This window comes from Gopherus evgoodei, chromosome 2, assembly GCF_007399415.2.
Source record: "Gopherus evgoodei ecotype Sinaloan lineage chromosome 2, rGopEvg1_v1.p, whole genome shotgun sequence".
NCBI classification, from domain to species: Eukaryota; Metazoa; Chordata; order Testudines; family Testudinidae; genus Gopherus; species Gopherus evgoodei.
In genome coordinates this window covers 298,713,648-298,739,624 of record NC_044323.1, presented here as the reverse complement: position 1 = coordinate 298,739,624, position 25,977 = coordinate 298,713,648, and the positions used below count along the sequence as shown (strand labels likewise).

At 52.0% G+C, this 25,977-nt stretch overlaps 1 protein-coding gene across 4 annotated transcripts in view; it reads right to left on the bottom strand.

The window, feature by feature from the left end:
• NRBP2 (nuclear receptor binding protein 2) overlaps positions 1-25,977 on the bottom strand; it is a 75,647-nt gene that overhangs the window by 18,403 nt on the left and 31,267 nt on the right. For 2 of the 4 annotated variants that reach the window (XM_030554124.1, XM_030554122.1), the window contains exons 2-10: positions 24,456-24,578; positions 23,926-24,027; positions 23,519-23,608; positions 21,574-21,614; positions 21,386-21,480; positions 18,510-18,533; positions 12,814-12,897; positions 12,498-12,553; positions 2,295-2,390 (exon numbers count right to left, since the gene is read on the bottom strand). In XM_030554124.1, the coding sequence (XP_030409984.1) occupies positions 2,295-2,390; positions 12,498-12,553; positions 12,814-12,897; positions 18,510-18,533; positions 21,386-21,480; positions 21,574-21,614; positions 23,519-23,608; positions 23,926-24,027; positions 24,456-24,578 (711 nt within the window). The remainder of the gene's footprint in view (positions 1-2,294; positions 2,391-12,497; positions 12,554-12,813; positions 12,898-18,509; positions 18,534-21,385; positions 21,481-21,573; positions 21,615-23,518; positions 23,609-23,925; positions 24,028-24,455; positions 24,579-25,977) is intronic. The other 2 variants (XM_030554123.1, XM_030554126.1) reach the window with 2 other exon arrangements.

Here is a 25,977-nt window from a genome sequence, read left to right as displayed (position 1 = left end):
AGCTAGTTGCTCTTCAAAGTCTTTCTTGGCCTGCTTTATTATACTTGTATACCCAACTTGACAGTTTCTGCTCCTTTCCATTTTCCTCACTAGGATTTGACTTACCATTTTTAAAGGATGCATTTTTGCTTCTAACTGCCTATTTTACACTGCTGTTCAGTCATGGTGGCATTTTTTGGTCCTTTTCCTGTTTTTACTTAGGGTTCACATTTAGTTTGAGCTTCTATTATGTGTTTTAAATAATCTACATGCAGTTTGCAGGCATTTCACCCTTGTGACTCTTCCTTTTAATTTCCATCTAACGAGCCTCTTCATTACTGCGTAGTTCTCAATTTTGAAGTTAATGCTACTGTAGTGGGTTTCTTTGGCAATTCCCCCACCCCCTAAGGATGTTAAATTGAATTATGTTATGGTTGCTATAACCAAGCAGTTCAGCTATATTCACCTCTTGGACCAGATCTTTGGTCTATTTAGGATTAAATCAAGAATTGTCTCTCCCCTTGTGGGTTCCAGGACAAGCTGCTTCAAGAAGTAGTCATTTATGCTGTCTAGAAATTTTATTTTTGCATCCCATGCTGAGGTGACATGTACCCAATCAATTTGAGGGTATTTTATTATTATTATTGTTATTGCATTTTCTCCCTTGGTAGCCTTTCTGATCTCCCTGAGCATTTCACAATCACCCTCACCATCCTGGCCACGTGGTCAGTAGTATATTCCTTCTGCTATACTCTTATTATTCAAACATGGAATTTCTATCCAGAGAGATTCTATGGTACAGTTTGATTCATTAAAGATTTTTACTAATTTGACTCCATGCTTTCTTTCACATACAGTGCAATGCCCCCACCAGCACAACCTACTCTGTCATTCCTGTATATATTGTATCATGGTATTACCGCGCTCAACGGGAGTATTGTGTCCAGTTCTGGTCACCACATTTCAGGAAAGGTGTGGCCAAATTGGAAAAAATACAGAGAAGAGCAACAAAAATGATCACAGGGCTAGAAAACATGACCTATGAGGGAAGATTGAAAAAATTGGGTTTGTTTAGTCTGGAGAAGAGAAGATAGAAAGGGGACATGATAACAGTTTTCAAGTACATAAAAGATTGGTATATGGAGGAGGGAGAAAAAATTGTTCACCTTAACCTCTAAGGATAAGACAAGAAGCAATGGGCTTAAATTGCAGCAAGGGTGGTTTAGGTTGGACATTAGGAAAAGCTTCCTATCAGGGTAGTGAAGCACTGGAATAAATTGCCCAGGGAGGTTATGGAATCTCCATCATGGGAGGTTTTTAAAAGCAGGTTAGACAAACACCTTGCAGGGATGGTCTAGATAATACTTAATCCTGCCATGAGTGTGGGAGACTGGACTAGATGACCTCTCGAGGTCCCTTCCAGTCCTACGATTCTATTTCCCATTGATTATCTTCATTCCACCAAGTTTCTGCAATCTTCTCATTTAATGCCAGTCACTTTAGTTCACCCGTCTTAGTATTTAGACTTCTAGCATTTATATATTTTGTCAATATTCATGTGTTACATTTAAATGGGACACTTGTAGGTTTGACTGTTCCTCACAAGCTCCTACCTGGACTTTACCAACTTCTTTCCTATACTCTTTACTAGAATACAGAGTTTCCCCTTTGATAAACTCATCTCCTCTGCACCTGTCAGCTTTCCTCCTGTCCTTAATTTAAAACATCCTCTACAACCTTTTTAATGTTACGTGCCAACAATCTGGTTCCATTTTGGTTTACATGGAGCCCATCCTTCTGTATACGCTCCTCCTTTCCCAAAACGTTCCCCAGTTCCTAATAAACCTAAAACCCTCCTCCCTGCACCAATCTCTCAACTGTGCATTGAGACCCTGTAGTTCTGCCTGTCTAATGCCCTGTGCATAGAACTGGAAGCATTTCAGGTCCTGGACTTTAATCTTTTACCTAGCAGACTTAAGTTGAGGACTCTAGATATAATCTCCCTCCATTCAGAGGGTTGGGCTGGAGGGAGATTGGGCCAGTGGGGGACCTGGAGCCCCATGGATCCTGAGAAGGAGACTGGAGTGGGGATTGGGAGCCCCGTAGTTCCCAAGAGGGAGATTAGGACTGCAAGGGCTTGGCGGGATTCTGAAGCCCTGCAGAGCCTGAGAAGGAAGTTGAGGTGGGGGGAGCCCCAACCCCCATAACAGGTGACTGGGGGGAGCTCTGAGTCTATCAGCAGGTGGGGCATTGTGGCCAGGCCTCTTTGCAATGTCCTTGGTGTTTCCTGGCGGGGCTCGGCCCGCCTCGCTCACCCGCATGTTGGGATCATCCAAGGAGTGCCTCGCCCGAGCAATCGCCTCCTCTGAGACTCGGCTGTCCCCATTGGACTGGATCTCCAGCACCGCCATCTGCAGGGGAGATCAGAGCTTAGCCCTAGCCCCAGCACAGAGCCCCAGCCAGGCTGGCCAAGCCGCAGCCCCTCTGCTCTCTCTAGGGAGCTCCAACTCAGACGTTCCCTGGGCAGGGGGACGGTGCTCTGGTGCCCCTCTGGAGGGATGGGAACAGGTGTCAGGCCAGGCCAGTGACGGTCTCTCAGGCCAGACATCTGGGTTCCCCCTAGTGCCACACAAGCTGTAGTCATAATGAACAGATCAGATTATGAACAGGAGGCTGCCAGGCAACTCTCCAACACCACATCCTACAGGCCACTATTCTCCGATCCCACTGAAGAATATCAAAAGAAAAAGACGAGATGTGTTGCTCATATCCATTCCAGTTACATGTGCGCGCGCCGCGTGCACGTTTGTCGGAAGATTTTTACCCTAGCAACGCTTGGTGGGTTGGCTGGGCGCCCCCTGGAGTGGCGCTGCTATGGTGTCGGATATATACCTCTGCCAACCCAACCGCCCCTCAGTTCTTTCTTGCCGGCTACTCCGACAGTGGGGAAGGAGGGCGGGTTTGGAATGGATATGAGCAACACATCTCGAAGAACAACAGTTACAAAGGTGAGTAACCGTCTTTTCTTCTTCGAGTGCTTGCTCATATCGATTCCAATTAGGTGATCCCCAAGCCTTACCTAGGCGGTGGGGTCGGAGTGAGATGTGGCAGAATATAAAACTGCTGAGCCGAAGGCTGCATCGTCTCTGGACTGTTGAACCAGAGCATAATGTGAAGCAAAGGTGTGGACCGAAGACCAGGTAGCTGCGCGACATATCTCCTGGATAGGTACACAAGCCAGGAAAGCAGCAGATGAAGCCTGCGCGGTAATGTGGCTTGGGGAAATATGAGCCAAATCATAACAAGTGCAGATGCACGCCGTCGCCCAAGATGAGATCCTCTGAGAGGGAACAGGTAGGCCTTTCATTCGGTCTGCTACCGCGACAAAGAGTTGGGGCCTTTTATGAAAGGGTTTTGTCCACTCAATATAAAATGCAAGCGCTCTACGGACGTCCAGGGAGTGCAGTTGTTACTCCTATCGCGTTGAGTGTGGCTTCGGGAAGAAGACCAGGAGAAAGATGTCCTGGTTAATATGAAAGGCCGAAACCACCTTAGGGAGGAATGCCGGGTGTGGCCGCAACTGCAGCTTGTCCCTGTGGAACACAGTGTACGGCAGATCCACCGTAAGAGCCCTAAGCTCAGAGACTTGTCTGGCCAATGTAATGGCTCCGAGGAAAGCTGTCTTCCAAGACAGGTAGAAGTGAGCAGGTTGCTAACGGCTCGAATGGGGGAGACATAAGCCTGGTTAAAACCAGGTTGAGGTCCCAGGTCCGGGCTGGGCGGCGTACTTAGGGGTATAAGCGCTCCAAGCCCTTGAGGAACCTCGAAACAATAGGGTGTGAGAACACGGAACGGCCATCTTCCCCTGGGTGGAAGGTAGAGATAGCTGCCAAGTGTACCCTCAGTGATGATACTGCTAGGCCCTGCTGTTTGAGAGACCAGAGGCAGTCCAAAATAGAGAGAATCAAGACCTCAGTGGGAGTAAGATTATGCGTTTCGCACCAACAGGAGAAACGCTTCCACTTGGCCAGATACGTTGACCAGGTGGAAGGTTTCCTGCTACCCAGGAGAACTTGTTGTACTGATGCACAGCAACATAACTCTGACTGGTTTAGCCATGCAGCAGCCACGCCGTGAGGTGAAGGGCCTGCAGGTCCGGGTGGTGAAGCCTGCCGTGGTCCTGAGTTATGAGGTCTGGGTGGAGTGGCAGGGTAATTGGGTTGGCTATCGACAGGTCAAGCAACGTGGTGTACCAGTGCTGCCTGGGCCATGCTGGAGCGATCATGATTAGGTGCGCTCTGTCCCTGTGGAGTTTTAGCAAGACCTTGTGAACCAGCGGGAACGGTGGGAAGGCATAAAGCAGCTGGCTCTTCCACGGCATCAGGAAAGCGTCCGAGATTGATCCCGGGGACAGACCTTGGAAGGAACAGAACATCTGGCATTTCCTGTTCGCGCGGGAAGCGAACAGGTCTATGTGGGGAAATCCCCACTTCTGGAAAACAGAATGAATAACGTCCGGGCGGATCGATCACTCGTGAGAGAGGAAGGGCCTGCTGAGTCAATCCACCAGAGTGTTCTGAACCCCTGGGAGAAAGGATGCTACCAGGTCTATCGAGTGGGCTATGCAAAAGTCCAAGAGTTGGATGGCCTCCTGACAAAGGGGGGAGGATCATGTCCCTCCCTGCTTGTTTATGTAGTACATGGCCATTGTGTTGTCTGTAAACACTGAGACACAACGGCCTTGTAAATGTTGCTGGAATGCCTGGCACGCAAGGCAGACTGCTCTCAGTTCTCGGACATTTATGTGTAATGCCAGCTCCTGAGATGACCAGAGGCCTTGAGTACGAAGGTGTCCAAAGTGAGCACCCCAGCCGAGAGATGACGCATCCGTCGTCAGAGACATTAAGGGCTGGGGTGGATGGAACGGCAGCCCTGTACACACCAGGGAGGGAGTTAGTCACCAGTTTAGGGAGCCTAGGGTGCTTGGGGGAATGGTGACTATCGTGTCTATTGGGTCCCTGCCTGGGCGGTATACCGAGTTGAGCCAAGTTTGGAGAGGACGGAGGCAGAGTCTGGCGTATTTGGTTACAAACGTGCAGGCAGCCATGTGACCCAGGAGACCGAGACAAGTGCGAGCCGAGGTCGTCGGGAAATACGGTAGACCTCGGATTATTGTTGCCATCGCCTGAAACCGCGGCTGTGGTAAGCAGGCCCTGGCTAGACTGGAGTCCAGGATAGCTCCTACAAAGTCTAACCTCTGCTTGGGAACCAGAGTGGATTTTTCTATATTGATCATCAGGCCTAGACGTGTGAATAGGTCCTTGATGATGCCCACATGCTGGGTGACTTGTGTCTCGGAGGCCCCTCGGATGAGCCAATCGTCGAGATACGGAAAAACGTGTATCCAATGTCGGCGGAGATAGGCGGCGATTACAGCCATACACTTTGTAAATACCCTTGGGGCTGCAGAAACGCCAAACAGCAGGACCATAAACTGGATGTGCTGACGGTTGTCTACGAAGCGGAGGTACCTCCTGTGTGGAGGAAAAATGGCGATGTGAAAGTACGCGTCCTTCATATCGAGGGCAGCATACCAGTCTCCAGGATCCAAGGACGGGATAATGGTCCCCAGGAATACCATGCGGAACTTCAACTTTGTCATAAACTGGTTGAATCCTCGCAGGTCTAGGATAGGTCTGCGACCTCCCTTTGACTTGGGGATTAGGAAATAACGGGAGTAAAACCCCTTGCCCCTTTCGTCCTTTGGTACCTCCTCTATAGCTCCCATGGCAAGGAGTGTTCGCATCTCCTGCAAGAGGAATTGCTCGTGAGAGGGGTCCCTGAAGAGGGATGGGGTTGGAGGGTGGGAGGGTGGGGTTGAAATAAATTGGAGGTGGTACCCATACTCCACCGTGCGTAGGACTCAGCGATCTGAAGTTAACTGGGACCATGCCAGGAGGAAGTAGGAGAGACGGTTGGAGAAGGGAGGAGAAGGATCCTGGCCTGTAACTGGTATGCCGCTCTCGGGCGCATCTTCAAAAGTTCGTCTTTGGTCCGGCTAGTGGTTTCGAGGGACCTTGATTTTGGCCCCCTTGGGGTCCTGATTGTCATCTATGACCACCTCAGCCGCGCGGCCTGCCAAAGTCCTGTCTTTGTCTAGGCGTAGAGTATGGGCGGTGAGGCTGGGGATGGAAAGGCCTACGTTGGGTCACTGGCGTATGCATGCCAAAAGAGCGCATTATGACCCTGTTGTCCTTCAGGTTTTGCAGCCTGGGGTCAGTCTTTTCTGAGAAGAGACCTTTACCATCAAATGGCAAGGCTTGAATGGTATACTGCAGCTCCGGTGGGAGGCTTGAAACCTGAAGCCATGAGATGCACCTCATGGCAACACCTGAGACCAGAGTCCTGGCTGCTGAGTCGGCTGCATCCAACGAGGCCTGGAGGGAAGTTCTGGTCACTTTCTTCCCTTCCTCCAAGAGGGCAGCGAACTCTTGGCGGGAGTCTTGAGGGAGTAGCTCCGTAAACTTACCCACCACTGCCCAGGTGTTATAATTATAGCGGCTAAGCAGGGCTTGTTGATTTGCCACCCAGAGCTGTAGGGCACCTGCCGAGTAACACTTTGCGGCTGAGTATGTCCATTCACCTAGCCTCTTTCGACTTCGGGGCTGGCGCCTGTTGGCCATGGCACTCCCTCTCATTCATGGACTGAAGGACTAGTGAGCAGGGAGGAGGATGGACATACAAGTACTCATACCCTTTAGAGGGCACCATGTATTTATGCTCGACTCCCCTGGCCGCAGGAGGGATAGAGGCTGGAGACTGCCATATAGTATCGGCATTGGCCTGGATGGTCCAAATAAATGGTAGGGCCACTCTGGTGGTGGCATCCGCCGACAGAATGTCCACTACCGGGTCCTCTACCTCTGGGACCTCCTCCACCTGGAGGTTCATATTGAGTGCTACCCTCCTCAGGAGGTCCTGATGGGCTCTCAGGTCGATTGGAGGAGGGCCCGAGGAGGATGTTCCTGCCACTGCCTCATCTGGAGAAGAGGAAGAGGAGATGCCGGGGACAAGCAGGTCCTGTGTGGCCTCTTGCTCTTGGGCGACCTCCTGCTCCAGTGGAGCCTGGGAGTCCAGTGGGTGAACTGGGGCTTCCTCCATAGCAGTCGGAGGAGGACGGCTAACTGTCGCCTCTGGCACTTGGTGCTCTGATGGGACAGAGCGGGATGGAACTCCTGGTACGCCTTGGGCCTGGTGGTACGCCCAAGGTGTCCAGAAAGACCACTGATGGGGCCTTGGGCCTGGGCCTGGGTCTCTTGGAAGACTCTGGTGGGCACATCGGAATCGCGGTCCTGTGCATAAGAGCTGTCCACGTGGGACAACACTGATGCGTGTCTGGATGGCCATGGAGGGGCTGAAAAGCCCTGGGCAGAGTCTCTGTCTCTAGCGGACCTTGCTCTACTCAGCACTGGGGACCAGTACCGGGAGGCATATCGGTACCGGGAACGAGATCGGGACCTGCAACCGCAGCGGTGCCAGGAGGTCGACTGAGATCTCTAGGTTCGACGTCGGGAGTGGCTACGGGAGTCACGGTGCCTGGAGCAGTGCTGGAACAGTGCTGAGAGTAGCCGGCCGGTGAGCAGGATACTGAACGGTGCTGTGAGTGCGACCGGTACCGAGGAGGAGAACGGTGCCGGGACTGCGAGCGGCTTCGGGAGCGCCGACGGGACCTGCAACGTCTGCGGGACCGTGATCGTGAATGGTGCCGCTCTGCTGTGCCGACAGAGGATGGTCTTATCAAGGCAGGCTTGCCAATAGACTGTATTACCCGCACTGGTGGTGCCGGGGGTTGAGGCAGCGTTGACTCTGTCATGGCAATCAGATCACTCGCCATTGAGAATGTCTCCAGCGTGGATGGAATAGTAAGCTCAACCATGGCTCGCGCCGGGGAGCTGACAGGCACCGGCCTCGACGGCCCTTGTGGGACCAGAATCGATGGTGCCGACGTCGTCGGTGCCGCGGCAGGTGTCAGTGCTGGGCGATCCGACCAGACGAGCTCTCTGGCTGCGGTGCAGGTGGCACGGAAGCAGCAGGAGTCTTAGGCTTTCTCGACCTCGGGGAGAGGGAGCGGTGCCGAGTCGACTTCAGTGCTGGCGACGGCTGGTGCCGAGAGGCCTTGGCAGTACCGGCACGGTCCGGTGCTGAGGAGGCGGTTCTGCCTGCTGATTGACCAGCGCTCGGTGCCGAAGGCAGAGGGGTAAGAGCCGCCTCCATGAGGAGCTGTTTTAGCCAAAAGTCCCGCTCCTTTTTTGTTCTCGGCTTAAAAGCCTTGCAAATGCGACACTTATCTGTCAGGTGAGATTCCCTGAGGCACTTAAGACAGGAGTTGTGTGGATCTCCTGTCGGCATTGGCTTGTGACAGGCCGATCACAGTTTGAAACCCGATGAACCGGGCATGGGCCCCGGCACTGGGTGCGGGGAAGGAGCAAATCCCTGAACCCCTCTTAACTATAACACTAACTGTGAACGATAAAAATTAACTATAACTATATAACTTTGAACTATATACACAAAAAAATAACGAGAGAACTACGAGTAGCTAGGGAGGTGGAGGTCAGTAAAACTGCACTCCACTGTTCCAACGACCAAGACGGGCAGTAAGAAGGAACTGAAGAGCCGTTGGGCCAGCAGGGGTATATATCCGACGCCCTAGTGGTGCCACTGCACTGAGAATTTTAAAACTTCAAACTACTAATAAATATCTCTTGTTAAAAATCCCCGTGGGGCCCCATTTCTATAATCTCCGAGGACTCCACAATCTTATCCTCACACTCCAGGTGGTGCCCAGCCAACCCACTAAGTGTTGCTAGGGTAAAAATCTTCCAGCGAATGTGCACGCGGCATGCACAGACCTAATTAGAATCGATATGAGCAACACATCTCGAAGAACTGCACCATCTGCTCAAGAAACTCCCTGCTATAGCACAGGAACAAATCTACACAGATGCACTGCTAGAGCCCTGACCAGGAGTATTTTATCTGCTACCCAAGATCCATAAACCTGGAAACCCTGGACGCCCCATCTTCTAGGCATTGGCACCCTAACGGCAGGATTGTCTGTTTGGACTGTCGCCTCAGACCCTCTGCTACCAGCACTCCTAGCTATCTTTGAGACACCATCGACTTCCTGAGGAAACTACAATCCATTGGTGATCTTCCTGAAAACACCATCCTGGCCACTCTGGATGCAGAAGCTCTTTACACCAATATTCCACACGAGAATGGATTACAAGCTGTCAGAAACAGTATCCCTGATGAGACCACAACACACTTGGTGTCTAAGCTTTGTGACTTTGTCCTCACTCACAACTATTTCAGATTTGGGGACAACTTATACCTTCAAGTCAGTGGCAGTGCTATGGGTCCTCGCCTGGCCCGACAGTATGCCAACATCTTTATGGCTGACTTAGAACAATGCTTCCTCCATAGGCAGCGGGTTATATTCTTTTGTGGTGCCCGAGCTCCAGCAATATTCAGGGCTGGGGGCTCTGCTCCACCAATATTTGGAGCTGGGTCTCTCCCCCAGCCCTGCCTGGAGCAGGCCCCAGCCCCCATGGGTCTCCCTCTTGCCCCGCTGCTTCCCTGCCTGGAAGAGATCGGTGCACGCTTCTCCCGTGCGTGCTTGTGCTGCCCGTGTAGGACATTCCTATGAGAAGCCCTGCTCCTGCTGCCCCAGGGTCCTAGTGCCCCCCATCTTCTAATGGCAGGGCAGGCTACCCTTACCCTGCCCTTCCACCCTAGCCCTGAGCCTCTCCAACGCCCCAAACCCCTCATCCCCAGCCCTCATCCCCCCACACCCTAATCCTCTGCCCCAGCCCTGAGCCCCCTTCTGCATCAGGAACCCTTCATCCTCAGCCCCAACCCTCATCCCCCCACACCCTAATCTTCTGCCCAAGCCCTGAGCCCCCTTATCCTCATCCCCATAGTCCTCACCCCTGCTCCCCTCCCTATTCCCAAACTCCCCCCTTCCCACACACACCCTCCTGCCCCCAAACTCCCTCCCAAAGCCTGCACCTTCTCCCTTTGCACCCCTCCCTTTGCACCCCCTCCCATCCCCAAACTCCATCCCAGAACCTTCACCTCTCACCCCCTCCTGCACACTCACCCCCTTCCCCAGCCCGGAGCCTGCACCCAGCACCCAAATTCCATCCAAGAGCCTTCACCCTGCACCCCTCCTGCACCCTAATCCCCAGCCCAGGACCTGCACCCCAGACCTCCTCCCCCCACCCAACCCCCCTCCCAGAGCCTTAGGCAGGTAGGGGGCGGAGTTTGGGGTGGCAGGTTCCGGGCACCACCATAATTTCTACAAACCTGCCACCCATGGCTTCCTCAGCTCTCATCCCCCAGTGCCCCTCCTCTATTTGCACTACATTGATGACATCTTCATCATATGGATCCACGGGAAGAAGGCCCTTGAGGAATTCCACCTGGATTTCAACAATTTCCACCCCACCATCAACCTCAGGCTGGACCAGTCCACACAAGAGATCCACTTCCTGGACACTACAGTGCAAATAAGTGATAGTCACATAAACATCACCCTATACCAGAAACCTACTGACCACTATACTTACCTATATGCCTCTAGCCTTCATCCAGGACACGTCGTATGGTCCATTGTCTACAGCCAAGCCCTAAGATACAACCAAATTTGCTCCAATCCCTCAGACAGAGACAAACACAAGATCTTTATCAAGCATTCTTAAAACTACAATACGCACCTGGGGAAGTGAGGAAACAGACTGACAGAGCGAGATGGTTACCCAGAAGTCACCTACTACAGGACAGGCCCAACAACGAAAATAACACCACTGGCCATCACATACAGCCCTCAGCTAAAACCTCTCCAGCACATCATCAACAATCTACAACCTATCCTGGAAAACAATCCCTCACTCTCACAGACCTTGGGAGACAGGCCAGTCCTTGCTTACAGAAAGCCTTCCAACCTGAACCAAATACTCACCAGCAACTACACACCACACCACAGAACACTAACCCAGGAACCAGTTCCTGTAACAAACCCCGTTGCCTACTCTGCTCCCATATCTATTCTAGCGACACCATCAGAGGACCCAATCACATTAGCCACACCATCAGGGGCTCATTCACCTGCACATCTACTAATGTGATATATGCCATCCCATGCCAGCAATGCCCCACTGCATGTACATTGGTTAAACTGGACAGTCTCTACGTAAAAGAATAAATGGACACAAATTGGACACCAGGAATGGTAACATACAAAAGTCAGTAGGAGAACACTTCATTCTCCCTGGACATTCAATAACAGATTTAAAAGTAGCCATTCTTCAACAAAAATCTTCAAAAACAGACTTCAAAGAGAAACTGCAGAGCTAAAATTCATTTGCAAACTTAACACCATTAATTTGGGCTTGAATGGGTAGTGGGAGAGGCTGGCTCACTACAAAAGCAATTTTCCCTCTCTTGGTATTGACACCTCCTCATCCGTTATTGGGAGTGGACCACATCCACCCTGATTTAATAGGCCTTGTCAGCACTGGTTCTCCACTTATAGGGTAACTCCCTTCTCTTCATGTGTCAGTATAGAATGCCTGCATCTGTCATTTTCACTCCATGCATCTGAAGAAGTGGGTTTTTTAGCCACAAAAGCTTATGCCCAAATAAATCTGTTCGTCTTTAAGGTGCACTGGACTCCTCGTTGTTTTTGTGGATACTACCCCTCTGATACTATTTCCACTCAGGACTCCAGGGCCTCTCTCCACCCCATTGTGGGGAAGATGAAGTACTCAATCCTTTCCTGAAACTGGCCTGTGGGTCCTGCCCAGAGGGGCTGGTGTCAGGGGATGGGGCTGCAGAGGGAGGGACTGGCAGCCCTGCTCCCTGGGGCCCCAAGCTCACCAATACAGGCAGTAGTGGATAGCCACTCCCTGGACACATCCCCTGGGGAGGGCAGCAGTGCAAGTCCCCCTTGTGAGCAGCTTCTCCCACTGGCCAAGGGAAACCTCACACCCATGTGTGTAACAGGCCCTAAGGGATAAGACCAGTATCAACTGTGCCCTCAGGTCAGGCAGGGCCTCAGCAAGAGGCGGGTTCAGTCTGGATAGAGATGGCTAAGGGAGGCTTCTCATTCTGGGAATGGGAGTCATAAGTGGGTGGAGCCAGTTCTCCCACCGCTCCCCAGAGAGGGTAGCTGGGGCAGGAAGAAATGGTCACCCCAGGAGTGGAGCCTCCATCACAGCAATGGGGGATGGCAGGTCCGCAGAGCCTTCATCGGAGAAGAGAGGGTCTAGAGCTGCCCTCACAGGGGCAAGTGGAGGGCACCCAGACTCCATTCGGCAGGGAGCTCCTTGGCTGAGCTGAGATCCCCTTGCTCCTGCAGGGTCAGGGGAATGAATTCACCCTGCCCCAAGCCCCAAGGGAGACAACCCTTCGGGGAGTTCCTGGAATCCGTAGTGGGGTCTCCTGGCTCCTACCTCCAGGGCGCACATTCCAAAGGAGAAAATGTCCACAGCTGTCCCGTCAGCTACATCTGCAAAACCAAACCAGACTGGTGTTCCAAGCCATGACCAATACTGGGAACACCCCAATACACACCTGCCCTATGCCACATACATACCCTGCTCTGCCCTATGCATCACCATGCCCCCCGCATCTTCCCCATTTACACCTCCCCCATGCATCTGCCCCATGGCCCCCTTTTCCACCCTACACACCTGTCCCATGCCCCTCCCCAATACCTACTCTATGCCACCCCTCTGCCCTCCCACCGCAGGAGGGAGCCGAACTTACGGCCATATTCCGGGGGGAAGAAATGCAAATTGCGCTGCTCGTCTCTCTCAATCCTGATGGGGCTTCGGAGATCATCAGGGATGGCTGCATGAGAGGGACAGAGCATTCAGAGTCAGAAACCCCCTAGCCCACAGCTTGTCCCCCAGGCTGTGTTCAAAGACCTAGATCCAGGGAGAGAACAGGAGACTGCAGGGATCTCTGCATTTGCTCCGAACTGCAGCCTGCCCAGCTCCCAGGTAGTCAGAGCCCCCACAGCTCCTGCTCCCTTAGAGAGATTCCTCTCCTGTATCTGCAGGGGCAGAAAGGTCCCTGACAGGAAAACCAACTCTCAGAGGGAAGATGATCTTCCTCAAAGGCCTTCAGAGATCTCCTTCCACACAGTATCAGCACAGGCCCCTAGTGTCTGTTGTGCTTCATGGAACTAAACACTTAATCCCAATTGTAAGATCAAATGCAAAAGGTACATGCCAGTTCATAAAATGTCACAATAACCCACTGTGACATTCTATCCTTGGGGGAGCGTGCTGTCACCCCCACATTCCTCATTTTCATATAGTTCTGATTTTACATATAAAGCATGCCTTGTAAGGTATCAAGGGAAAGGTTATGATCTGCTGAAAGTCAGTTCTCCATCCATATATGTATATCATTAACGCATATTAAGTTATGATAATTGTGTAGTATAGTTGTCACTAAAACATGCTGTAAGTTGGGGGAATCAGCCAGATATTAGCTCCCCAGAGGCAACAGCAAGGAATGTAGCCAACACTTGGGCGGGGTGTCAACCAACCATCAACACCCATTGTCCAGCAAAAAGCGACAAAGAGTCCTGTGGCACCTTATAGACTAACAGATGTATTGAAGCATAAACTTTTGTGGGTGAATACCCACTTCGTCAGATGAATGTAGTGGAAATTTCCAGAGGAAGGTATAAATATGCAGGCAAGAATCAGGCTAGAGATAACGAGGTTAGTTCAATCAGGGAGGATGAGGCCCTCTTCTAGCAGTTAAGGTGTGAACACCAAGGGAGGAGAAACTGCTTTTGTAGTTGGCTAGCCATTCACAGTCTTTGTTCAATCCTGAGCTGATGGTCTCAAATACAGTTCCTTATATCTCCTTGTCAAGTGCTGGAAATGGGCCATTTTCATTACCACTATTTTCTCTCCTGCTAACAACAGCTCACCTTAACTGATCACTCTCCTTATAATGTGCATGCTAATAAATTAAATAATAAATAAATAAATAAATGGAGATATTCTATCTCCTAGAACTGGAAGGGACCCTGAAAGGTCATTAAGTCTAGCCCCCTGCCTTTACTAGCAGGACCAAGTACTGATTTTGCCCCAGATCCCTAAGTGGCCCCCCAAGGATTGAACTCACAACTCTGGGTTTAGCAGGTCAATGTTCAAATCACTGAGCTATCCCTCCCCCATTGTTTCATATTCCCTCTGTATATATATATATCTTTCTTCTGTATTTCCCACTACATGCATCCAACAAAGTGAGCTGTAACCCATGGAAGCTTATGCTACAATAAAGTTGTTAGTCTCTAAGGTGCCACAAGTACTCCTATTCTTTTTGCGGATACAGACTAACACGGCTACTACTCTGAAGTTCAGCAGTTTCTCTTTCCTGAAGTTTTTTTGCTGTAGGATGGCTACCTTTAAATCTGCTATTTTGTGTCCAGGGAGATTGAAGTGTTCTCCTACAGGTTTTTGTATATTGCCATTCCTAATATCTGACTTGTGTCCATTTATCCTGTTACATAGGGACTGTCCAGTTTGGCCGATACACATAGCAGAGGGGCACTGCTGGCACATGATGGCGTATATTACGTTGGTGGATGTGCAAGTGAATGAACCCAGTGATGTGGCTGATCTGGTTAGGTCCTGTGATGGTGTTACTGGTTTAGATATGTGGGCAGAATTGGCATTGAGGTTTGTTGCAGGGATTGGTTCCTGGGTTAGAGTTACTATGGTGTGGTGTGTGGTTGCTGGTGAGAATATGCTTAAGGTTGGCAGGCTATTTGTGGCAGAGGACTGGCCTGCCACCCAAGGCCTGTGAAAGTGAGGGATCGTTGTCCAGGATGGGTTGTAGATCAGTGATGATGTGTTGGAGAGGTTTTAGTTGAGGAGTGTAGGTGATGGCCAGTAGAGTTCTGTTGGTTTCTTTCTTGGGCTTGTCTTGCAGCAGGAGGCTTCTGGGTACACATCTGGCTCTGTTAATTTGTTTCCTTATTTCCTCATGGGGGTATCGCAATTTTGAGAATGCTTGGTGAAGATCTTATAGGTGTTGTTCTCTATCTGAGGGGTTGGAGCAAATGCGGTTGTACCTCAGTGCTTGGCTGTAGATGATGGATCGTGTGGTGTATCCGGGATGGAAGCTGGAGGCATGACGATAGGCCGAGTGGTCGGTGGGTTTTCGGTATAGGGTGGTGTCAATGTGACCGTCACTTATTTGTACCGTGGTGTCTAGGAAGTGGCTCTCCCGTGTAGATTGGGCCAGGCTGAGGTTGATGGTGGGATGGAAGCTGTCGTCCAGCAAGGGAGCTACAATGTAATGACTCACCTGCATAAGGCCACAACAGGGGAATTGCTCAACCTTGGTTGGAGAGACTCAGCCTATGTCTACACTAGAAACTTCAAAGCGCTGATCAAAGGGGAGAGCCTGGGTGAAGAGCAACCAGCCAGCCTGAGGTGAGAAGCATCTAAGTTTGTAAGGACATTGAAAGTGTTGTGATCAACTTAGAATGTGCTTTGCTTTTATTTCATTTGACCAAATCTGACTTGTTGTGCTTTGATTTATAATCACTTAAAATCTAGCTTTACAGTTAATAAATCTGTTTGTTTATTCTACCTGAAGCAGTGCATTTGGTTTGAAGTGTGGCAGAAACTCTCCTTGGGATAACAAGCCTGGTACATATCAATTTCTCTATTAAATTGACGAACTCATATAAGCTTGCAGCGTCCAACGGGCATTAACTGAACACTGCAAGACGGAGGTTCCTAGGATTGTTTCTGGGACCGGAGATATTGGCTAGTGTCGTTCGCTTGCAAGTAGCTGGGAGCAGCTGACATGCCAGAGGCTGTGTGTGACCAGCCCAGGAGGGGGGTTCTCACAGCAGAGCAGGGTAAGGCTGCCTCCCAGAGTCAAGGATCGGAGTGACCCAGCCGATCACCGGCCCAGATAACACCAGAGGGGAATGTCACACCCCTCACTTTTTATCTACTTGGAAGTTAACCATGGAAAACAAGTCAAGTTGTTTTCAACAAATGAATGATATGAACAAGTGCAAGAGAAACTGGATTAGTCCAAGCAAAAAGGACCCTCTGATATGATTCAACGGCTGTTGAAATCATGCTTGCTAACAACAGAGGATGTGGAGCCAGAAATTGATTAACCAAAATTGGTGTGGTGGATATTAGGCCTAATTGGGGGACAAAATAATGAGGGGATGGGCTATGCTGCCCCCTTTTGCCCTTTTGGGGGGGTGGGTTCCTAAAAAGAGATTTTGAAAAAAAAAACTCCTCATCTCTCATCCCATCTTGTATCCCAGTTCATCCTGTCTCACCTAGGGTTTCTATAGTTCAGGTTCCCAAAAAGCCATGGGGGGGAGGGAACCGAGGGCTGTGTGTACTAGGAGGGGGCATTTGCCAGGGTGCCGGAGGGGATATTTGGGGGGTGCTGGAGAGGTGTGTGTGTACTGGGAGGGAGTATTTGGGAAGTGTCAGAGGGGTTATTTGGGGGGGTGCTGGAAGGGTGTGTGTGTACTAGAAGAGGCTATTTGGGATGGTTGGAGGGGGTACCTGGGGAATGCTGGAGGGGGTATTGGGGGGGATGGAGGGGTGTGTGTACTGGGAGGGAGTATTTGGAGGGGTGTGGGAGGGGGTACCTGGGGGATGCTGAAGGGGTACCTGGGGCCTCACTCTCAAGGTTGGGGGCAGTATCATTCCCTGTCACGGTGGCAGGGCGGCTGGCACAGGCCCGGGACACAGCACCAGCTCATCAGTCACTGCCTCCCTTCGGGCCTTTCCCCCTCCCCAGGGCTGGGCTGGGCCTGGGTGGGATCTGGCAGCTGCGGCTGCAGGGGAGGGACCAATCAGGGTATTGAGATGGCCAGCGGCAGCTCCAGGCACCAGCGCTCCAAGCACGTGCCTGGGTCAGCAAGCCATGGGTGTGCCCTGCCAGTCCCTGCGAGGGCGGCAGTCAGGCTGCCTTCGGTGGCTTGCCTGCGGGAGGTTCGCCAGTCCCGCGGATTTGGCAGCAATTCAGTGGTGGGTACATCGAAGCTGCGGGACCAGCAGACATCCCGCAGGGAAGCTGCCGAATCCATGGGACCGTGGACCTCCCACAGGCAAGCCACCGAAGGCAGCCTGTCTGCCATGCTTGGGGCGGCAAAAAAGCTAGAGCCGCCTCTGGAACGTCTTTTTCTGAGCTGCAATGTCTGCTTGCAAAAACCACAGACATTGTCTTTTACCTGAAAAATCCACCCAGCTAGAGGACGGAGGATCCAAAAAGAGGTGGTGTCTGGGAACCCCTGGACGTAGGGTAACCCTAGTCTCAGCTCACCTTCCCTGAGCCCAGCCCAGATGGACAGAGCAGCCTGAAAGGCGTCCTTCCGCAAGGGAGGCCACCAGGCCTTGCTCTGGTTCTAGGAACTTTGTTTTTCACTGTGAGGTCTGAAAGTCATCAGGGCTCCATGATGCCCACGCTCAGCCCCTTGGGGGACACCCAGTTGCCAGCACCCAAAGGCACGAGAGCTCCTGCTCGGTTCCCTTCCTATCAGGTGACTTTCTGCTCCCCTCCCCCCCACATCCCATCTCCCTCTCTCAGCAGCTCACCAGCCCCTGAAAGCCACAGCAGTGCGTTGGCACCATGCGATGACCTGCCCACCAGCCTTCCCTGGCTAGGAAGAAAAGACCCAACCAAATAACCTTTCTTACTGGAGTGGGAAGCAGAGTCCAAGCACCAGGCTCTGTGGTCCACCCATGGCTGACCAGCAGGCCCGTGTTCCACAGACATCAACAAAAGCCAAATCCCCCCCACCCTGTCTTTGCTATAATAGAATCATATAGGGTTAGAAGGAACCGCAAGGGTCATCCAGTCTAACCCCCTGCCACAGTGCAGCATTTGTTGGGTTTAAGACACAAAAAACTTCCAGCAAAGAAGCTTCCACAACCTCCCTTTCCTACCTCTCCTCCAACTTGTATCAGTCTGTCTGTTAGAAACAGGGGAAGTGCATACCCTTCCTACATCTGGACAGAGTAAAGTTAGCCTCTCCATTCATCAAGGAAAGATTATTCTGGAAATAAGACGCTCTGATATTTTACTTCCAAAAGGAGAGAGACTTTTTGATTGTTTTGCATCATCACTCAATTTCAGCTTCAATATGAAATGCTTGTTTAAATTTCTTGTTCTTTCTTGTATTTGATCAAATAAATGTTCAGCTTTAGAATGAACACTTTGGGGTGTTTGGCAAGGAGCCGAGTAAAACCAAAGTCTCCGTAGAACTCTTCCCCCGAATCTGAATATCACTATTTTCATGCTGGACAGTGAAAAAGTTCATAAACACCTCTAACTCTTCTGGCCCTTGAGAATAATCCAACATGCCCTACCGTGGGGTCAAGAGAGGGACACTCAGGATCTAAAGCTGAAGGGATGGACAGGCTAGGAGAGATGACAGGGGAGACACTCACCATTTGCAAATACCCTGTGCCAGACTGCAGGGCGGGAGCAGGACCAGACCAGGAAAAGCAGAGAGATGGCGGGAGGGAGACAGGTGGAAGGGAGATGTTAACTCCAAACCACAGCATTCAGTGATGCACCCAGATGCCTGCAGGTCACCCCCCTCACCCGCCCAGGCCAGAGCCAGCCACCCACCCTGCCTGCAGATCACTCCCCTCGCCCACTCAGGCCAGAGCCAGCCACCCACCCTGCCTGCAGGTCACTCCCCTCACCCACCCAGGCCAGAGCCAGCCAGCCACCCAGCTGACTGAGGGACACCCTCCTCAACCACCCGGGCCAGAGCCAGCCAGCCACCCAACTGCCTATGGGTCACTCTCCCACCACCACCAGGGCCAGATCCATCTAACACACCTGCCTACAAAACACCTCATGCACCCATCCGCTCACCCAGCTCCCTGCTGGTCACCACCCCCCTCCTCCCACCCGGGCCAGAGATCCCCCTGGACCTAGCTCCCTGTGGGTCACCTGTGATGGAGTCTTCACCTCACACAAGCCAGAAAAGACCAATTTACCTCACATGCTGTGCCTCCCTGGAGGGGCACCAGGGCCTGGTAAAGCCTAGCTGGAGATGAAGCCCAGCTGAGGAGGAGCTGGGACAGGATTATTAAGCTGATGTGGGAGCAAGAGGCAGCTGCAGAAAGGGAGTTGGTCAGGGACAAGGGGGAAGTCCAGGGGAGAGTTAGCCTTGGCCTCATGCCTTGGACTAGAGCAGTGTTTCTCCACCGGGGAGCCTGAGAGTCTCGGGACAGGTTGGGGGGTGGGTGTCACAAGCAGGGCTGGCATTAGGGGCTAGGAAGCAGGGCAATTGCCTGGGGCCCCATGCCACAGGGGCCCCCGCAAAGCTAATTTACATGTTTCAGCCCCATGCCCCACAAGGCTGAAGCACGAAGCCTAATGCTTAAGGTGGTGGGTTGCAATTTTTTCTAGTGGGGGGTCATGATTTTTTTAAATTCCATAGGGGGTCGCCAGCACAAAAAGATGAGAAACACTGGACTAGAGAATCTGGCAAGAGGCCACAGGGAGCAAGGGAAGCTGCAATGGCAAACCCCGAGATAGACCAGGAGATAGAGAGGTGTGGTAGGAAGGAGCTCAGGGAAACAGCAACAAGGACTGAGACTGAACAGGCCTGGATTGCTAGTCAGAGAGTCCCAGGGCTGGAACCTGGAGCTGTGGGTGGGCCCAGGTTGCCCTACCATCCAATAGGATACAATTGAGGTCTATAAAATCATACACAGTATATGAAGAAAGTGAACAAAGAAGTGTTATTTACCCTTCACATAACACAAGAACTTGGGGTCACCCAGTGAAATGAATAGGCAGCTGGTTTAAAACAAACAAAAAAGTATTTCTTCACGCACCACACAGTCAAGCTGTGGAACTCATTGCTAGGGGATGTTGTGAAGGCCAAAAGTATAACTGGGTTCAAAAGAGAATTAGATAAGTTCATGGAGGATGGGTATTAGCCAAGATGGGCAGGGATACAACCCCATGCTATGGGGTTCCTAAACCTCTGACTGCCAGAAGTTGGGACTGTACCACAGGGAACAGATCACTTGATAAATTGTTCTGTTCACTCCCTCTGAAGCATCTGGCACTGGCCACTGTCAAAAGAGAAGACACTGGGCTATATGGACCATTTGTCTGACTCACTATGGCTATTCTTATGTTCTTGCCCAATGTACGCAGATAGATCATCCCCTCCACCTCAAAAAAAGCAGGAAGAGGAGAGACAGCATATTGTGAACCAGAATTAGGAATTAGTATATATAAAAGAATATCTGATTTTATAGCTGCCATGACAGAGGGACTAGTAGCAATAAGGCTAGCGTTAATTTGTACATCCAGCAGCAACAGTCATTTTTTCTGAAGAAGTATCAAGCCTTAGGGAATAAGAAGGGTGCCTCCGTACGTAGAAGTGATTCAATCAATGAAATGACATGCACCATGTAGCACTAGGTGGGATCCCCGTGCATGTCGAGGTAATGGGATGAAATGGCAGACAAAAGAGCTACAAACGTGGTAAAAAATGGAAGGGTTGCCACAGAAATACCATTGAAAAAACAGGAATTTGAAAATTTAGGACAGGAAAATATAAAAGAGAAATGGCCAAAAATTTGGATCAATGGGGAAAAAAGGCTTTTGTGCCCTAGAGTTGAGGATAACAACACGCCTCAGGGTCTGAGCAGGACAAATGAAGTAATTTTGTTTAGGACACTAACTGGCCATTCTGGTTTAAACAAAAATCTTTTTTGAATACATGAAACACAAAGATGGACTATGGGAGTGCAGGAAGGGAGAGGAAACAGCTGATCACCTGTTATGGTACACCAGGGCTTTGAGAAAGAAAAGGAAAAGCTTTTTGAAAAATGTCAGTGGCTTATGGAAAGAAGTTACATGAGGTTATTAAGTACAAATATCAGGAAATGTGGGGGTAGCTTTAGAAAGGGGCAGAATGAGAGAAAACAAACATCTAGGTATTTAGTAACTGGAGTTGGTAGCAGCTAGGGACCACCCAGCTAAGTCTGTTTTGCTGGCTGGGAAGGGAGGGTGGGGGGCAGAGAAAGAAGGAGGCTGCAGAGAAGGGGCCTACAGGCACTCGCTAGGGAGAACAGGAGCTGGTCAGGTCCAGGGAGAGTAAGCCCTGGGGCCCTGCCCTGGACTAGGAAGTCTGGCAAGAGGCCAGAGCGGTGAAGTAGCCACGGGGCAGACGTGCACCAGAGCCACCCACTCAACCCCCTGAGTTCACCTCTCTTAGCTGGGAGAAGCCTCTCCACACTGACCATTCACTCTGGCAGCAGAGGTTGGGAAGGGGCCCTCTTCCCAGTACCTGAGCCGATCTTTATGAGGCCATTGTGCTGGATGAAGACGGTGTCACTTGTCAGGTTGCCGTGGATGATGGGTGGATCGCAGGAATGCAGGAAGCTGTGGGAAGATCAGAGCCCCGCCTGAAGCGTTACCAGCCTGCTGGGCACCAAGTGGCAAGCCAGACAACACAGAGGGAGAGAGGAGGCTCACCTGAGAGCGGAGAGGATCTGTGTGCACCAGCGCTTCCAGGCCTAGAGGAGAAATCAGAGCATCCTGTCAGATAGGGAAGCCCCATCACAGCCTGTCTAGTCCCCAGAGAGCAGAGCAGGATCATTCCCTACAATCTGCTCCGCAGGGCTTTGTGTGAACATCCCCTGTGCCAGGCCCCTGTGCCAGGCCTCCGGGCCCCTTCTCCCCCAGGGAGGGATCACTCGCCAGCAGCAGGGTCCCAGACCTGGTCCCTTTGGAGAAGGCCTGTATCAAGCAGAAGGCCAGAGCACACAGATGGGCCATATTAGTCTCCCCTGCAGCTGCTATCTGAATAAATACGAGCTAGGCCAAGAATCTGGCAGTCCATGATTCTTACTCAGAGGAACTGGGGGCCTGGGAAAACTCAGAGAAAACAAGTGGCTTAAAACCCACGTGACTTGGTTCTTCTTTAGCCCCATCACTGGAGCATCACAGACCCCAGTGGATTTATCCTAACCGCTAGGGAGGTATTACCTCCATGTCACAGGTCAGGAACTGAGGCACAGAGGCAAGAGACTTGTCCATGCTCATAAAACAAGCCATTGTCACAGAGGGAAAGAGAACCCAGGGTGCCTGTGTTTCAAGCCAGTGCCATAACCACAAGCCCATTGTTCAGATTTGAAGGATTGGGGGAGACCTCCTCCCTCTCCTGAAGTATAAAGCTGTCCCCATGGGAACAGGTTTCAGAGTGGAGCCGGGTTAGTCTGTATCAGCAAAAACAACAAGGAGTCCTTGTGGCACCTTAGAAACTAACGAATGTATTTGGGCATAAGCTTTCGTGGGCTAAAACCCTCTTCATCAGACACATGGAGTGGAAAACACAGGAGCAGGTATAAATACATGAAAGGATGGGAGTTCCCTCACCGAGTGTGAAGTCAGTCTAACGAGACAATTCACTTAACAGCAGGATGCCAAGAGAGGAAAAATAACTTTTGAAGTGGTAACAAGAGTGGCCCATTTCAGACAGTTGACAAGAAAATGTGAGTAGCAGTAGGGGAAATTAGTACTGGGGAAAACAGGTTTAGATTTTGTAATGACCCAACCACTCCCAGTCTTTATTCAGACCTAATCTGATGGTGTCCAGTTTGCAGATTAATTCCAGTTCTGCAGTTTCACGTTGGAGTCTGTTTTTGAAGTTTTTTTGTTGAAGAATTGCCACTTTTAAGTCTGTTATTGAGTGTCCAGGGAGACTGAAGCGTTCTCCTACTGGTTTTTGAATGTTTAAGTTATCTTTCTTCCCTTGGTATCCTGCTTTTAAGTGAATTGTCTCGTTAGACTGACCTCACACTTGGTAAGGCAACTCCCATCCTTTCATGTATTTATACCTGCTCCTGTATTTTCCACTTCATGCATCTGATGAAGTGGGCTCTAGCCCACGAAAGCTTATGCCCAAATAAATTTGTTAGTCTCTAAGGTGCCACAAGGACTCCTTGTTGTTTCTCCATGGGAAGGCTCCTGATCGAGAGTCCCCTCCCTACAACATGACCCTGGGGTTGCTGAGTCTGCTCTAGGAGGTGCCAGAGTTAGCTGTGGGTTGTCAGAGTCCTGGCTTTTATGGTTAGACCTTGCTCAGGTTGGACAGTAATGCACCCAGCCTTGGGTCCAAAGACTTCACACTGATGAGAGCCACAGGCTGTGCTTAGGGACCCCTGGATGTTCCTATCCCCAGACGCCCCAAAGGAAGTTCTGCTCTTAGTCTCCAATTCTGATCAAGCTGCCACCCCAGCACCAAGCAGAGGGTTTGTGCTACTCACAACTTACACCTATATGCCCATCTATACCTGATGCCTGTTCCACAGAGAGGGTCTTCGCTTCAGGGGCCTGGTGCGCTAAGCAACCTGCCATGGCTGAGCCGCTAAGCTACCCACCCGTTACAGACCCTCCCAGACAGGGTGAGGAATCCTACCCGAGCGTTCATGGCCTTGTGGTTTTTCTTGGTTTTCTTCAGGAACTGTTTCAGGCTCCCCGAGGACACGTATTCTGTGATGAAGATCACCTGGGGAGGGAGAGGGAGGTGTCAGCTCAGCCATTGCCCCAGGGAGTCAGAACAGCCCTCCCTGCAGCCCAGCTGGGGTCTCCTGGGTCTGCGCCAATATTAGGCACCCAGGGCCCTCTATCTGACACAGGGCTTAAAAGCTGCACCCCTTGGTGCAGCACTGCCCAGGGAAGAGAGCAAGAACCAGAACTGGATTTCTGTGCACCTCTGGGAAGGGGGAGGAGGAGAGACACCTGAGTCAGGATCCCCTTCTGGTGGACACCGGCATCCCCGCTCTGGGGCACCTCCCCTTTGCTGGTGTCCTGGCACCCCCTTACCCGGGCCTTGGAGTCCTTCACATCCAGCCAATATTTATGTAACTTCACAATATTGGGGTGATCCACAACCACCAGCTGCTCAAACATGGTCTTGATCTTCTCCTGTGGGCAGAGGGCAAGGTGAGCAAGGGGGGGCATCAGCTGGCATGTCGGGGGTGGGTAAGAAACCATGATAGGGAGTGAGCTACAGGGGAGCAGTCTGGGGGTGCAGGGAACATCAGGACCTATCAGAGGGTGCATGGAGTACTGTGGGGCCATCTGCAAGGGATAAGGGGAAGAGCGACAGGAGACTGTCTCTGAGCATGCAGGAGACATGGGGGAGTGATCTCTGATGTTACGGGCAGCGGGGCAGTCTTTAAGGGGAGGAGATGAGCAACATTTCAAGGAGAAGGTACAGGCAGCAGGAACCTGAGCTGTAGGCCAGCAGGGAGCTGCAGGTCTGGGGTTTCAGGGAACTGGGTAGTGGAGAAGGGAGCTTTTCCAGCCAGCTGTGTCCCCACAGGGCATGGGAGCAGGAAGGAGCCACTCACCTCGTGGGCCTTGAAGGCCTTCTTGTCTGTGAAGTGCAGCTCATTCCACACCACCTCTACGCCCTCCTCCGTGTCCATGGCCAGGAAGGTGCTCTGAATTCCAGGCATGTTCCCCTGGTTCACCTGCAAGGCACACACACGGATAGCAACAGGCGCTGGCTCGGGTTGAGTCCAGCCAGGCCTGCAGGCCCACAGCGTCTGGCCAGCTGGCAGGGAGAGCGGCTGAGAGGGGATGGGGAAGCTCGCAGGTCACGTTCAGGCCAGGGGAAGGATGCAGCCGGCCAAGCCCGGCAGTACAAGAAGCTTGTGCATCCCCAGCCAGCTTCCGGCTCCTTTTCCCGCACATGGCAGCAGTGGTGGTGCAGCTGCTCTGGCTCCCAGATGTCAAATGGATTTGTTCTTCTACCTCCAGTGGCTGAACACAGTGTCCCTGCTGCTAGGGCCTCTCTGGCCACAGCCCAGGGGGGTGGCTACTGCCAGAGCCCAGGGGCTACAGCCACAGCCTGGGGGCTACAGCCACAGCCCGGGGGGCTGCCAGAGCCCAGGGGCTACAGCCACAGCCCAGGAGCTACAGCCACAGCCCAGGGGGCTGCCAGAGCCCAGGGGCTACAGCTACAGCCCAGAGGCTACAGCCACAGCCTCGGGGGGCTGCCAGAGCCCAGGTGCTACAGCCACAGCCCGGGCGCTACAGCCACAGCCCAGGTGCAACCTTTGGCCCACCTGTCCCCTGCAGAGGGAGATGCAGGCGCAGAAGAAGGAATGACACAGCAGTCCCAGGAACTCATTAGGAAGGGACGATGGAGCTGGGCAGGCAGCCCATGGCCCAGCTCCTGCTACAGGCAGACAAAGGGCCACTGTTATCCCCTGGGGTCTCACAGGCTTCACGCGCTCTACACAAAGACCAGTACAGAAACCCAGGAATGCTGCCAGTCAGCCTGATCCCAGGGTCAGCTTCCTCCTCAGCCCACAGGCAGCAGGCAAGGGGCACGGGAGAGCACAGCACAGCGGCTCCAAAAGCTGGCAGGGGAAGGACAGAGCGTGCATGGACAGGCAGTGCCCTCTGGGCCTGAGCTGACTTTATCTAATCTCACTTTCTCCAACAGCAGCTAGAGCTCACTTGGAAGCTCAGCCCCTGCTCCCCGCTGGGCACTCTGGGTGATCACAGAGGGTGAGCTCCCTGGGGAGTCACAGGGCTTCAGGTGGGAGCAATAGGGGGAATGGGCAGGATGCTCTGTCTAGGGGTGCGCCACAATGCCAGCACCTCCTCTGACTCACTCGAGGGGCCATGTTCATTCATACATTTGAACCTGGGAGGAATAAACACAGAGCAAGTGACTCCCAGACAATGGGGACGATGCCTGGAAGAAACAAAGGGAGGTGGTGAGGAGCTGTTCAACAGGAGCCACCCAGACTCATACCATGCAGCTTCCATCTGCGGGGCAAGGAATGTCCCAGTATTCCCGACCCCTCCACACCCCTTCCTGGCCAGTGCAGCTTGAGCAGCTTTGGGGATCCTAACAGA